At 42.3% G+C, this 13690-nt stretch overlaps 2 protein-coding genes across 2 annotated transcripts; both read left to right on the forward strand.

The window, feature by feature from the left end:
• Positions 1-569: 569 nt before the first annotated feature.
• On the forward strand, positions 570-1502 carry LOC146401461 (olfactory receptor 2H2-like). The gene has a single exon (XM_084970535.1). The coding sequence runs from the start codon at positions 570-572 to the stop codon at positions 1500-1502; it is 933 nt and encodes a 310-aa protein (XP_084826661.1).
• A 4861-nt stretch (positions 1503-6363) lies between these two features.
• On the forward strand, positions 6364-7285 carry LOC100516811 (olfactory receptor 10C1-like). The gene is given in 4 exon segments (XM_084966876.1): positions 6364-6431; positions 6433-6596; positions 6599-7217; positions 7219-7285. Coding segments are annotated over 4 exon segments (918 nt in total).
• Positions 7286-13690: the final 6405 nt, after the last annotated feature.

Consider the following 13690-nt stretch of genomic DNA (forward strand, 5'->3'; position numbering starts at 1 on the left):
CACTTCACAGAAAAACAATGAATATTAAATAAACCTATCTGATGGTTGCCGTTTGAAAATTCTAACTGTTCTTATTTAGTCTCTGTGTCGCCAATTCTATACACTTCTCTTTCAGATTCTTGTTCATTTGATGTATCTTTCAGATTATCTGTTGTATTTATTGTCTATCATATCTATATATGCAATGATCAACTTATTTTCAGTATCTTGCTTTTTCACAGTCTGCACACTATGGCCTGTGTATTTTATCTTCAGAGAGTTTGGGATATATCTCAAGTCTGTTTTGTATGTGATCTAATGTCAACCCTATGCTTATATACTTCCTTTCAATGAATTTGATGCTCTCAAGACTGTATTTGTCTCCTTCTTTGTAACAGGCCCAGCTACTACATTTTTTAATTTCACATAATTTTCTTTTGTCTGTTCTCTCTATATATAAAAATAGTGTCCAAATGCTCACTTTACTCAGTTTGTCATTTTTGCATTGGTTATGACCTCTGATCGCCTTCCCACAGGAAGAAAATTGGAATGCCCAAGATTTTCTGTGAAAGGTGATTCACCATTAAGCAATGAAAGGGACAAATTTTAGCACTCCCGCAGGTTTCGTCTTACTGGGCTTTTCTGACCAGCCCCGGCTGGAGATGGTTCTCCTTCTGGTCGTCTCTGTCACGTACACTCTGACACTGACGGGGAACACGGTGATCATACTGGCCTCATACTTGTGCCCCAAACTCCACACACCCATGTATTTCTTCCTCTCCAATCTCTCCTTCCTGGACCTCTGTTTCACTACCAGTATTGTCCCACAAATGCTTTGGAATCTCAGGGGGCCTGCGAAGACCATCAGCTATGCTGGTTGTGTGCTCCAGCTCTATGTTGCTTTGGGGCTGGGCTCCACGGAGTGCGTCCTCCTGGCCGTTATGGCCTATGACCGCTTCAGTGCCATCTGTCGGCCCCTCCACTATGACGTTATCATGCACCCCAAGCTTCTCCAGCAGCTAGCAGCTCTGGCCTGGATCAGTGGTTTCGTGGAGGCCACAGTTCAGACCATCCTGGTTTTCCAGTTGTCTCTCTGCAGCCACCACAGGGTGGATGATTTCATGTGTGAGGTGCCGGCCCTGATTAAAAGCGCCTGTGTGAACACAAGCTTCCTGGAAAATGAGGCCGCCGTAGCCAGTGTCCTCTATGTTGTTGTACCTCTGGGGCTTATTCTGGTCTCTTATGGCGGGATTGTTAGGAGCGTGCTGAGGATAAAATCTGCCCAAGGCAGGAGGAAAGCATGTGGGACCTGTGGGTCCCACCTGCTTGTTGTGGTTTTGTTCTTTGGAAGCATCATTTCCGTGTACATCCAACCCAAGAGCAAATACACACAGAATCACAGTAAATTCCTCACCCTCTTCTACACTGTGGTGACACCCGCACTTAATCCTTTGATCTACACCTTGAGAAACAAAGAGGTTAAGTGGGCGCTAAGAGGATTACTGAGAAGAGTTCCACGTTAGGGAGAAATGTGAAGTATACTCGTCTAAACCCTCAGATATTGGGGACTGACTATTAACATCATCCAATTATGGATTCTCCTTTCATGTACAGGATCACAGCTAAGTCTCCTAAATAAAATAGGTGTGAACTTTTCTTTTGATGACATCCTAAAGTTACCTACTCTAAATCCTTCTAATCTTCCTTTCCAGAATCATTATGTTATGCCCCTCTCTCCCCCTCTCTCTCAGCTGTTTTGTAAAGGTTCTATGAACAAATAAATAAATATATACATATGTGCATGTGTATACGTATTACTTTTTTGTAAGTCCTAGAGAGTTACTGCTCTAGTGGTTAACTGATGACAGGAATGATATGGTTACGACAGATCTATTTTCTCATCACAGAAATGACTCTTTTGCCTCTTGGAGGAAAGCTGGGATTATAGCTGCAGAAGTTGGGGCTCACCTGAGAACTTCCTACTGCTCTCAAGGTCTCACATTTGATAGTTCTAAGGCAGTAGGACTCTATTCATAAATACATAAAAATATAAAGGTCCATGAGAAAACACACAATTATCTAACAGTTTTTCCATATTCAGGGAAATTGTTGATTCCTGTTCATTCAGTAGAGGCAACCGGGACTAAGTAAACTCAGGGATTTTTCTGATTCCCACCCCCACCCCCCAGAGGAAGCCTCCAAGGTATATGAGCCATGGGACTGAATATTTCTTTTACACACGTCTTGTCAGCACAGAATAGCTTTCAGTATCTTTTGAACAATCCTTTAACTCTATATCTGGAAACTAAGCAACTATGCAAACACCGTTTTAAGTATTGTCACATATATACCACATCTTCTTAATGCATTCATCTAAATATTTAAATTTGACAAGCTAAACAGATTACTACACCAAAGAAGTCTTTGTCACATATATTATTCACTTTTGTGGATACTATATTTTTATAGTATTTAAAATTGTTTTTCTTCATCCTGAATATAAAGATTTCATCTATTCTAGTAACATACTTTAAAATCTTGGTAATATCTTCAATTTAAAAATATTAGGAGTTTCCACTATGCTGCACTGGGTTAAGAACCCAACTGCAGCAGCTCACATCGCTGCAGAGGTATATAGGTCCAATCCCCGGCCTGGGGCACAGTGGGTTAAAGGATCTAATATTGATTCAATCCCTGATCCGGGAAATTACATATGCCACAGGTGCAGCCATAAATATATATACATACACCTATTTTCCATATGTTCACTGTAATTATTTATTTACAAAATATTATCATGATCCTTGTTGTTTTAATTCTAGAACCTGCTTGGACATACTTGCAATATGTTAATGTTTTATAAATGTGGTTTTTTAATTTATTTTTTATTAAAGTATAGTTCATTTACAGTGTTGAGTCAATTTCTGCTGTACAGCATAATGATCCAGTCATACATATATAAACATTCTTTTTCTCATATTATCTTCCGTTATGCTCTATTCCAAGAGACTGGGTAAAGTTCCCTGTGCTATACAGTAGGACCTCGCTGCTTATCCATTCTGAATGTAATAGCTTGCTTCTATCAGCCCCCAAACTCCTCATCCATCCCTCTTCTTTCCCCCTCCACCGTGGCAACCACAAGTCTGTTCTCTATGTCTGTGAGTCTGTTTCAGTTTTGTAGATAGGTTCATTTGTGCCATATTTTAGATTTGAAATATAAGTTGTATCATATGGCATTTGTCTTTCTCTTTCTGACTTACTTCACCTAGTATAAGAATCTCTACTTGCATACATGTTGCTGCAAATGGCATTATTTTGTTCTTTTTTATGGCTGAGTAGTATTTCATTGTGTATATATACCACATCTTCTTAATGCATTCGTCTGTCGATGGACATTTGGGTTGTTTCCATGTTTTGGCTACTGTGATTAGCACTTAATGAATATAGAGGTGCATGTATCTTTTTGAATCAAAGTTTTATCTGGATATATGCCCAGGAGTGGATTGCTGGATCATATGGTAGTTTTATATTTAGTATTCTGAGGAACCTCCATACTATTTTCCATAGTGGTTATACCAATTTACATTCCCACTAATGGTGAAGGAGGGTTCCCTTTTCTCCACATCCTCTCCAGCACTTGGTATTTGTTGACTTGCTAATGATACTCATTCTGACCAGTGTGAGGCAGTACCTCACTGTAGTTTTGATTTGCATTTCTCTAATAATTAGTGATGTTGAGCATTTTTTCATGTGCCTACTGGCCATATCTATATCTTCTTTGGAGAATGTCTATTTAGGTCTTCTGCCCATTTTTCTATTGGGTTGCTTGTTTTTTTGTTGTTGAGTTGTATGAGTTGTTTACATATTTTGGAGATTAAGCCCTTGTTGGTTACACCGGTTTGCAAAGATTTTCTCCCATTCTCTGGGTTGTCATTTCGTTTTTTTAATGGTTTCCTTTACTGTGCAAAAGCTTTAGAGTTTATATAGGTCCCATTGGTTTATTTTTGTCTTTACTGCCATTATTCTAGGAGATGAATCAAACAAGATGTTGCTGTGATTTATGTCAAAGAGTATTCTGCTTATATTTTCCTCTAGGAGTTTTATAGTATCTGGCCTTACATTTATGTCTTTAATCCATTTTGAGTTTCTTTCTGTGTATGGTGTTAGAGAATGTTCTAGTTTCATTCTTTACATGCAGCTGTCCAGTTTTCCCAGCACCACTTATTGAAGAAACTGTCTTTCCTCCACTGTATATTCTTGCCTCCTTTGTCATGGATTAGTTGACCATAGTTTCTTGGGTTTATTTCTGAGCTTTCTATCCTGTTCTATTGATTTATGTTTCTTAGGGCCACACTCATGGCATATGGAGGTTCCTAGGCTAGGGGTCAAATCGGAGCTTCAGTTGTGGGCCTGTGCCACAGCTACATCTGCAACCTACACCACAGCTCACAGCAATGCTGGATCCTTAACCCACTGAGCAAGGCCAGGAAATGAACCTATAACCTCATGGTTCCTAGTCAGATTTGTTTCCGCTGCGCCACAATGGGAACTCCAATCTATGTTTCTGTTTCTATGCCAGTACCATACTGTTTTGATGACTGTAGCTTTAAAGCATAGTCTTAAGTCAGGGAGCCTGATTCCTCCAGTTCCATTTTTTCTTTTCAATGGTGCTTTGGCTACACAGGGTCTTTTGCGTTTCCATACAAACTTTAAATATTTTCTTCCAGTTCTGTGAAGAATATCATTGCTAATACACAGGATTTCACTGAACCTGTAGATTGCCTTGGGCAGTATAGTCATTTTGATAATACTGATTCTTCTATTCCAAGAGCATAGTATATATTTCTATCTGTTTGTGCCATCTTTGATTTCTTTCATCAGCATCTTATAGTTTTCAGAATAGAGGTCCTTTGTCTTTTTAAGTAGATTAATTCCTAGATATTTTATTATTTTTGATGCAATGCTAAATAGGATGGTTTCCCTAATTTCTCTTTCTGTACTTTCATTGTTAGTATATAGAAATGCAATTGATTTCTGTGTATTAATTTTGTATCCTGAAACTTTATCAAAGTCACTGATGAGCCTCAAATGTTTTCTTGCAGTGTCTTTAGGATTTTTTAGGTACAGTACCATGTCATCACATTCATTGTTATCTGTCATGATATTTGTATGTGTATACAATACATGATTTATTTGTGACCTTAGATGAATCTAGAATCTGAGGATATTGGCCTATTTTTCTGTGCTTGTGTTTAGGAGTGTAATATGTTAGTGTGTGGCTTTGTGAAGTTTATGTATGTGGTTTGGGGTTTTGCATATGTGTTATGGTAAAAGGGGATGAAGTTTGTGAGGCTATAAAATGCAGAAATAAGCAACCAAGAAAGATTTTATCTCCTTCCTGATTATCTTTACAAACTAGAGAGAGCCTCACTACTTTGGATAATTAAACTGTTTAACTGCCTATAGGAAGTTTAAAGAGATGATCTTTCCAATTTTTTCGCTCCCAATTTATCTAATGGCAAAGTGATATGGAAAAAAATCAAGACAGATTGAGTGGATCTGGTAAGTGAAGCTGGGAAAGGAGAAAGGGGTAAAAATTGTGTCACAGAGGAGAAAAGTTGAGCAAAAAGGAAAGAAAATACATGAGAACGAAGGAAAGAAAAAGACAGAAGTAGGACTCAAGAGGGAAAAGAACATGACAAAAAACACTCTCGAATTGGGATGGATTGTTCATGCCCTAAACATGGAACATATCTGACTTTAGGCAGGAAAACATCTGCTGGGAGGGAAAATTCTGTCCAAAGCCCTGGGGGAAGGAGGGGGAAGGGAGAAAAGAATGCAAACCAGGCTAGAATGATCCAACTCTCATCCTTGAAGTGAAAACAGAATTCAAGATGTTCTTATGAGATGAGGAAATGAGGCTCAGAGAGCAATATTCACCCAAGAGTGAGCAAAGGTCTGCCTCAAAGATGATGAGATTCTAAAAGAAAGGAAGTTCCAAGGTTTCGAATAGATGCCACAAGAGCTCACCTTTGCCCATTTCACACTTCCATAGTAGCAACTGTCCCTCGCTATGGCTTTTTTTTATTATTTTTTTATTTTCTTTTTATGGCCACACTCATGGCATATGGATGTTCCCAGGTTAGGGGTCGAATCAGAGCTGCAGCTGTAGGCCTAGGCCACAGCCACAGCAGCTCGGGATCCAAGCCGCATCCGCAACCTGCACTGCAGCTTTTGGTGATGCTTGATCCTTAACCCACTGAGGAGGCCAGGGATCAAACCCGAATCCTCATGGATACCAGTTGGGTTCTTAACCCGCTGAGCCACGAGGGGAACTCCCTTTGACATTTCTCTTATCCTTCAGTCAGAGGGGATGTGAGCAGAATGACCACAAATACCTCCACGGTGACTGAGCTCATTCTCATCAGCTTTTCCCACCTGGCTACCTCCAAGGCTTGCTCCTTTCTCTCTTACCATCTACGTGCTCACTGTGGCCAGCAACCTCCTCATTGTGGTGCTGGCCTCAGCTGATGCCACCCTCCAGTCCCCCATGTACTTCTTCCTTCCAGTCCTCTCAGCTCTGGAGACTGGCTACACGTCTGTCACCATCCCCCTGCTGCCCACCACCTCCTCACTGGTCAGCGCCATATCCCTCACTCTGGCTGTGTTCTCCAGATATTCTTCTTTCTCTTCTTCAGTTCCACAGAGTGTTGTCTCCTGGCAGCCATGGCCTATGACCACTATGCTGCCATATTCAAAACCCTGCACTACCCTATGCTGCTGAGCCACCAGATATGCCTGTGCCCAGCTGGGTCGGCTTGGGCATGTGGAGCAATAGTGGGCCTGAGCTACACCTCCTTCATCTTCTCCTTGACCTTCTGTGACCTCAGTACTATCCCATACTTCTGTGAGATCCAGCCCATCCTGCAGCTGGTATGCAGAGACACCTCTCTCAGTGAACTGCAGATTATCCTGGTTCCTGCCTTAATCATCCTCTGCTCCCTAGGCCTCATCCTGGGCTCCTACAGGCATATCCTGGCTACTATCTCCCAAATCCCATCTGTTAGCAGCAGCCACAAGGTCTTCTCCACCTGCTCCTCCCAACTGGTAGTGGTCTCCCTCTTCTACGGCACTGCCATCTTTATCTACATCTGCCCCAAGGTCAGCTACAATCCCGCCACTGACCCTCTGCTGTCCCTCTTCTATACCATGGTCACCTCCATCCTTAATCCCATCATGTAGAGCCTCTGATATCAAGGATGCCCTAAAAAGAACCATCCAGAAAACAGGGCTGGCAGGGATTTAACAAAGGGTGACAATGATGACTTCCAATCCTAGTCAGCCCCAAATCACCAAAGGTCAAAGGGAAAGGAAGCACAGTTCTCACCTTGGTCAAGAGCATCCTGTCAAGAAGACAAAGTTACCTTTGAAGGACTCCTGGAGCCGAACCCCTCCTTGGGCTCCATCAACACACACACACACACACACACACACACATACACACTTCTGCTTTCTGTTGTAAGAAGGAAGAAAAACTCAAGATGGAGGATTCACTTTATAATCAGAGCAAGTTGACAACTAGGGAAAAGTTACAAACTATCACCCCCACCAGGTTATAAAGGTAATAAAATTTCTAGCCACAGTAATGACCACTAAAGTTGTCTGACATTTATATATCCTAGGTAAGGCACTTATTTTCTGGGTGGCACTGCTGGTAAGTACGTGAGCACACACAATTATACATAGTTAAATCCAATGTCAGGTAAAAAGAAAAACCCTTAAGAAGTCAGGAGCAGGAGTTCCCGTCGTGGCGCAGTGGTTAACAAATCTGACTAGGAACCATGAGGTTGGGGGTTCAATCCCTGCCCTCGATCAGTGGGTTGAGATCCGGCGTTGCTGTGAGCTGTGGTGTAGATTGCAGATGTGGCTCGGATACTGCGTTGCTGTGGCCCTGGCGTAGGTTGGCGGCTACAGCTCCGATTAGACCCCTAGCCTGGGAACCTCCATATGCCACAGGAGTGGCCCTAGAAAAGGCAAAAAAAAAAAGAAGAAGTCAGGAGCAGCAAAAAAAGTTTCAATAAAGGTAAGTTCTTGTGGGAATTAGTATGACACAGTGGTTAAGAAAATAGATTATAATGTCAGACTATAATTTAAGATCATAATTCTTCCAACTGATTACCTGTGTGATAACAGGAGAATTTTATAGTCACTTTGAGCCTTAATCTATTTATCCATAAATTCTGCATAATAATGGAGTCTATTTCTTTAGAGGTTTTTGAGGATTTACAGACTTGTTGAATAGCCAAGCTTAACATCTCACATATAATAGTGTCACCATATTTCTTGGAGACCGCACAGAACATCACAGAGGATAATATCCATCTACACTGGGCACCTTTGCTGGGGGAGAGAAGGGTATCCTTGGAGTGTCAGTGATGTTGGGACCACTGGGCCAAAGGAGAATGGAGGAAGAGACTCCACACACCCTAGTACCAGAAACTGCTACCCAGCACAGACTTAAACCAAAGACAACCAGGACACTGTAGAGCAGATATAACAGCAAAGTACAGAAGAGCCAGAGACAGGCAGCACAAAGAAGTGAGATGAGATGAAACAATCAGAAAAGATGTCCCAGGGAGGGGGGCGAGTATTCACTAACCATTAAAAATATAATCCACACTCTCTTTCTTATTCCCACACTTAATCAGTTTCACAGGCATTTACTGAAGGCCTTCCAAGGGCCCACTCTCCCAGGGAAATACAAGGAGCTGACCTTGTGCAGATAGTGCTTTCTATGTGGGTGAGGAAATGTGCTCATTCCCTTGAAACTGTCAGGGGACAATGCGAAGTAGGGGATATTCAAAACGCGAGTGAGAGGACAATAAACAGTTACTCCCTCGCCCCCTTCCCCTCAGAGGAACGGAATGGCCCTCCCTGGGGTCTTGGAATAGCTAGCCCCTCAATTTTCAGGAATTCAACCCAGTCCCTAATTTAATCCTACAGTCTGTGTACTCATCAATGAGTAAAACCTCGAAACTATTGTTTCTTAGTGGTTACCAAGACCTCATTTGGGAGGGACGATATTTAGAAAGTGTTGTCCAAAGGAATGGTAATACAGCTTTTCTTCTATGAGTGTTTTGGGGTTGTTTTTTGTTTGTTTGTTTGTTTGTTTTTGCCTTTTAAGCCCACACCAGCAGCATATGGAGTTTTCCAGGCTAGGGTCCGATCAGAGCTACATCTGAGAGGCTTTGCCACAGCCAGAGTAACGAGGGATCCAAGCCATGTCTGTGACTTACTGCGTCCACAGCTCATAGCAACACCGGATCCCTAACCCACTGAGGCCAAGGATAGAACCCACAACCTCATGGTTCCTAGTCAGATTCGTTTCCACTGTGCCACGATGGGAACTCCCAGCTTTTCTTCTGATAATTAAAATCTTATCCCCAGACTAAAGCAGACCAGGAGAGAACTGCACACTTAAAATCATTTTAGCATTATTTTCTGCCTCCTGATTATCTCTGTCTACCCCCAATCCTTCATAGAATTGTTCTTGCCAAATGGTGCTTTGGTGTTCCACTGCCGGTTTACACTGGGGAAGACTGCATAAAGTAATCATTATGAAACCCTCTGAGGAATGTTCCTCTCATATCTCAGTGCTAAGATTAACTATACTTCTCTCATATAAGCAATAACTATTTCTATTAACTTTGTGAGTATAACTAATGTATAATAAATTGCACATATTTAAGAGTATAATTTGATATGTTTTGAAGTATATACATACCTGTGAAACCATCACCACAGTATGACATGAACATACCCAAGCTCTTCAAAGGCTTCCTCATGCCTCGTTGCAATTTCTCCCTTCCACCCCTCCCTGCACTCCCCATTCTCAAGCAACCTCTGCTCAGCTTTCTGTGGCTATGTTGCCTTTCCAAGAGTTTTGTATAAATGGAATCATAAAGTATGTACTCTTTTCCATCTGACTTCTTTCAATCACAAAACACAAAACACAATTATTTTGACGGTCACCCATGTTATGTTTATCCATAGCTCTTTCTTTTTTATTGCTGAGTATTATTCCACTATATGGTCATAAGACAATCAGTTTATCCCTTAACCTACTGATAGAAATTTGTATTGCTTCCCAGTTTCTAGTTATCACAAGTAAAGTTGCTGTGAACATGTGTGAGCAAGACTTTGTATGCTTTGATTTCTCTTAAGTAAATATCTGGGTGCAGAATAGCTGGATTATATGGAAAGTGTATGTTCAAGTTTTTGTGAAACTAAGTAATCACTTTTCCCTGTTTGTGTGACAATTAGTAAACTTAAAGCCAACTGTGTAACTAATTTCTAAGAAATGTACATTCCCTCACAGTGAACTTTTGAAGTACACATCTGGTATCTGACTTTACCCACTTTTTTCTATTCTACAATTTTATTTTATTTTTTTTGTCTTTGGTCTTTTGAGGACTGCACCCATGGTATATGGAGGTTCCCAGGCTAGGGGTCTAATCAGAACTGTAGCTGCCAGCCTATGCCACAGCCACAGCAACGCTGGATCCTTAACCCACTGGACGAGGCCAGGGATCGAACTCGCAACCTCATGGTTCCTAGTCAGATTCGTTTCCACTGTGCCACAACAGGAACTCCTTCTACAGTTTTCTTTGTCCAGTCTACCTCATCCTTATTTTGTGCATAATATGTAAGGCTTGTTAAAGCCTTTCTGGAACAAGATCTAGAGTCATGGCATACAAACACCAGCAGGGGGAGGTAGTTGAAAGGAAAATCCTAGACTAAGACTGAAGACCTGGTTAACATCTCCTCCCTCACTCACTACTAAAGATTTCCATGACCTAGTGCAAACTCTTTTCATTATCTCTCTGGTTTTCAAATTCATCATCAAGAAACAGCAGGGCTAAACCAAACAAGCTCCATGTCAGGTTCGAGTTCTGCTGTTCCATGCCTATTTCCCCAGGGACTTTCTGTTTCTTGTGACTGCTTCTCCCACAAAGAAACTGAAAGAAGATCATGGTCAATGTTCCCTCGCCACTATTGCTACCACGGGATCTTGAACTATATTAATCGTGCCAAATATAAGCTTGTTCACTTGGTTGCCACAACAAATACCACTCAAAACAGACAGCAAGTTTCTAAATTCAGAATTATGACCCCGGATCTAAAAGAAGTCAAGCAAACAGGTTTCTATTTATTCATATACAGATTTCCACAAGAGAGCGGACATGCATGTGCTTATCGGGAAAGAAGGAAAAAATCCCACAGGGAATCCACTGGATTCCATCGGGATCCACTGCATCACACACGAGGGAATCAAGGGAATCACTGCCTGACAAGGCTAAAAAATCCCACAGGGAGGGATTTTTGGGTGGCCAACATCCACCTTAGCCCAAGGTTGAGGAACCAAAACCAAATGACACCTGCTCCCCAAATTCAGTGTGCCTTCTCTCTTGTGATGGATGTTCATCATATCTGGGAGCTGAGAAAACATCATCTGAGGTTACAGTGTCTCACACAGGCTGTCAGCTTCGCATCTGGGGAAAGTCTCATCAGCATCTATGGTGTTATTAGGAGCCAGTCCCCAATATATCATGGTGGGCTTGCAAATCAGGCACATGCACTAAAAACTTTAACACCACTGCCTGACAAGGCTCTGAAACTGGACTCTTAAAGACTCATAACAGCCCTTCCCTGTGAACCGCAGATTATGTTTTACTTCAGGAATTTCTGAAAAGGTGCATTACCCGAACCATTTACCATATGCAGCTTAAGGGAAAGTTCTAGGTGCAAGACCCCACAGGACATGGAACCCAGACAGGTGGAGAGGTCAAAGCAAAAACGAAGCGTCCAGAGAGGTGGAAATAAGGCTAAGTTCAACTTTGTCCATGACCCAATTGTGCCCTAGTCAACAATACTGCTTCTCTTGGGTGAGCCAGACCTCAGCTGGGCTCTCATTCTCTAGCACTTCTCTGAGCTTTTCCAGATGACCTAAGGAGGCAACAGACAATTTTCTAGAGCGTCCCCTTGTGGTCAGCTACATGGAACAGACTATCCCCATCTCTTTTCAATACAGTTTGCATAGACTGGAACACACTTATCAGCTTTCATTTGGTTTAAGGGTGGGAACCAGCACCCTTTGAGCTGGGTGCTCGAAAGTATTAGCTTTCCATTATCCTATGACAGTGGTTCTCAAAGCGCAATCCCCCCAATTAGTAGCAACAGCATCACACACGACCTTAGAAATGTAAATTCCCAGATATATTGAGTCGGAAATTCTGTGATTTTTAAAAACCAACTTAAAGTCTAAAACTACTATCCTAGACCTTAGCTCAAGCAATAGTTGTTAACAGGATTTCAGGATAACAGGCTTGCCCTCAGGAATACTGATGATGCAGTTCTCCGTTCTGGCCACGCGGTGGCATAACAATACTGATTTTTATTTTAAAGTGCCGTGTATCAGCATGGTTATATAGGAAAAGGCCTCTGCCCAGAACTTGGTAGGCTCCTGAAAAGTTCAGGAGAATTAGAAAACCAAAATAAACGTATTTGTCAACAACAGCTTTTAAACCAGTTCCCAAAGACAGCACAGGAAAGTAGGGCTGGTTCAAATAAATCATGGAGAAAGAGAAATGCTGGCTCTCACCCATAGTTTAAAAATAACTTTCTTCTTCCAGGGAAAAGGCAGTATGGAAGGGAACAGTCAGTACACAAGAAAACACGGGAAGCACCAATGTCCAAGAGGTGGGTCCAGTGAAATCCGGTAATAACTTTTTCCTCCAGAAAGTTCGATTTTCCAGGTGGGGGACTGAGCAACGAAGGGTATTTCCACCCACTTCATATCACCTCTGACACCTCTCCAACCAGGAAACAGTCAGGGGTGAGAGGAAGCCATTAACACCTTCCACCACAATCACCCTTGTGTTTGACTTCTACCTCGAGTTTTGAGTTCCATGACGGACAAAAATTATTGTTGTTGTCGTTGTTGTTTTAATTTCTGGTTACCCGGACTCCCAACATATCTGCCCTGATGTTTACGTTTAACCTAGGCCTAGGTTTTAACCTAAGCAGGAAATTCCACCAGTGAGAAAAAGCAGAGTGAAATTCTAAAGAAAACGCCATCCCCCATGGCGTGGAAATTTAGAAGTCTGGGGCCCCTCAATCGAAAACTGAAGATTTGGGTGCAGGGAGGACAAAGCAAGTTGATGGGCTGCTGCAAATGAGAAGAGTTGAGCTGCAGGGCTCAGAAGGTCATGGGGTGGGGGGTGGCCGTGGAAACATGAAGAGGGGGCTACTTCAAAAGGGGGCCACCTTTTTTTCCCTCGTTAACATTTCCTGTGAGGTAGACCAAGGGCGCCAATAAGTGAATAACAGGTGGGAATAAAAACTCTAGAAAATAAGATGAGGTCAGTTAGATGAGAATACTCTACGAAGAGGGTTCACCCAACCCCACACCACCTACCATTCTCCTGCTCCACACCTGCTCCCAGCTCATTCCGAGGACCCAAGCATCCAGGGACTAGCTGTCTGTTGCTCTCTGCGTGATGACGTCGGTCTTGCGATTGAAGACTCTGCTGTCCACGCCGCAGTCATAGGGCTGCTCGCTCGTATGGGCCCTGAGGTGCCTGAGGAGATGGGATCCTCTCCGGAAGCTCTCGTCACTAAATCCCCCACGCCAAGCCCCGCCCCCAAGCGC

Source organism: Sus scrofa, chromosome 7 (genome assembly GCF_054392235.1).
Source record: "Sus scrofa isolate SSC_HxYL_T2T_F1_AM1 chromosome 7, Sscrofa_HxYL_maternal_Yorkshire_Landrace_v2.0, whole genome shotgun sequence".
NCBI classification, from domain to species: domain Eukaryota; kingdom Metazoa; phylum Chordata; class Mammalia; order Artiodactyla; family Suidae; genus Sus; species Sus scrofa.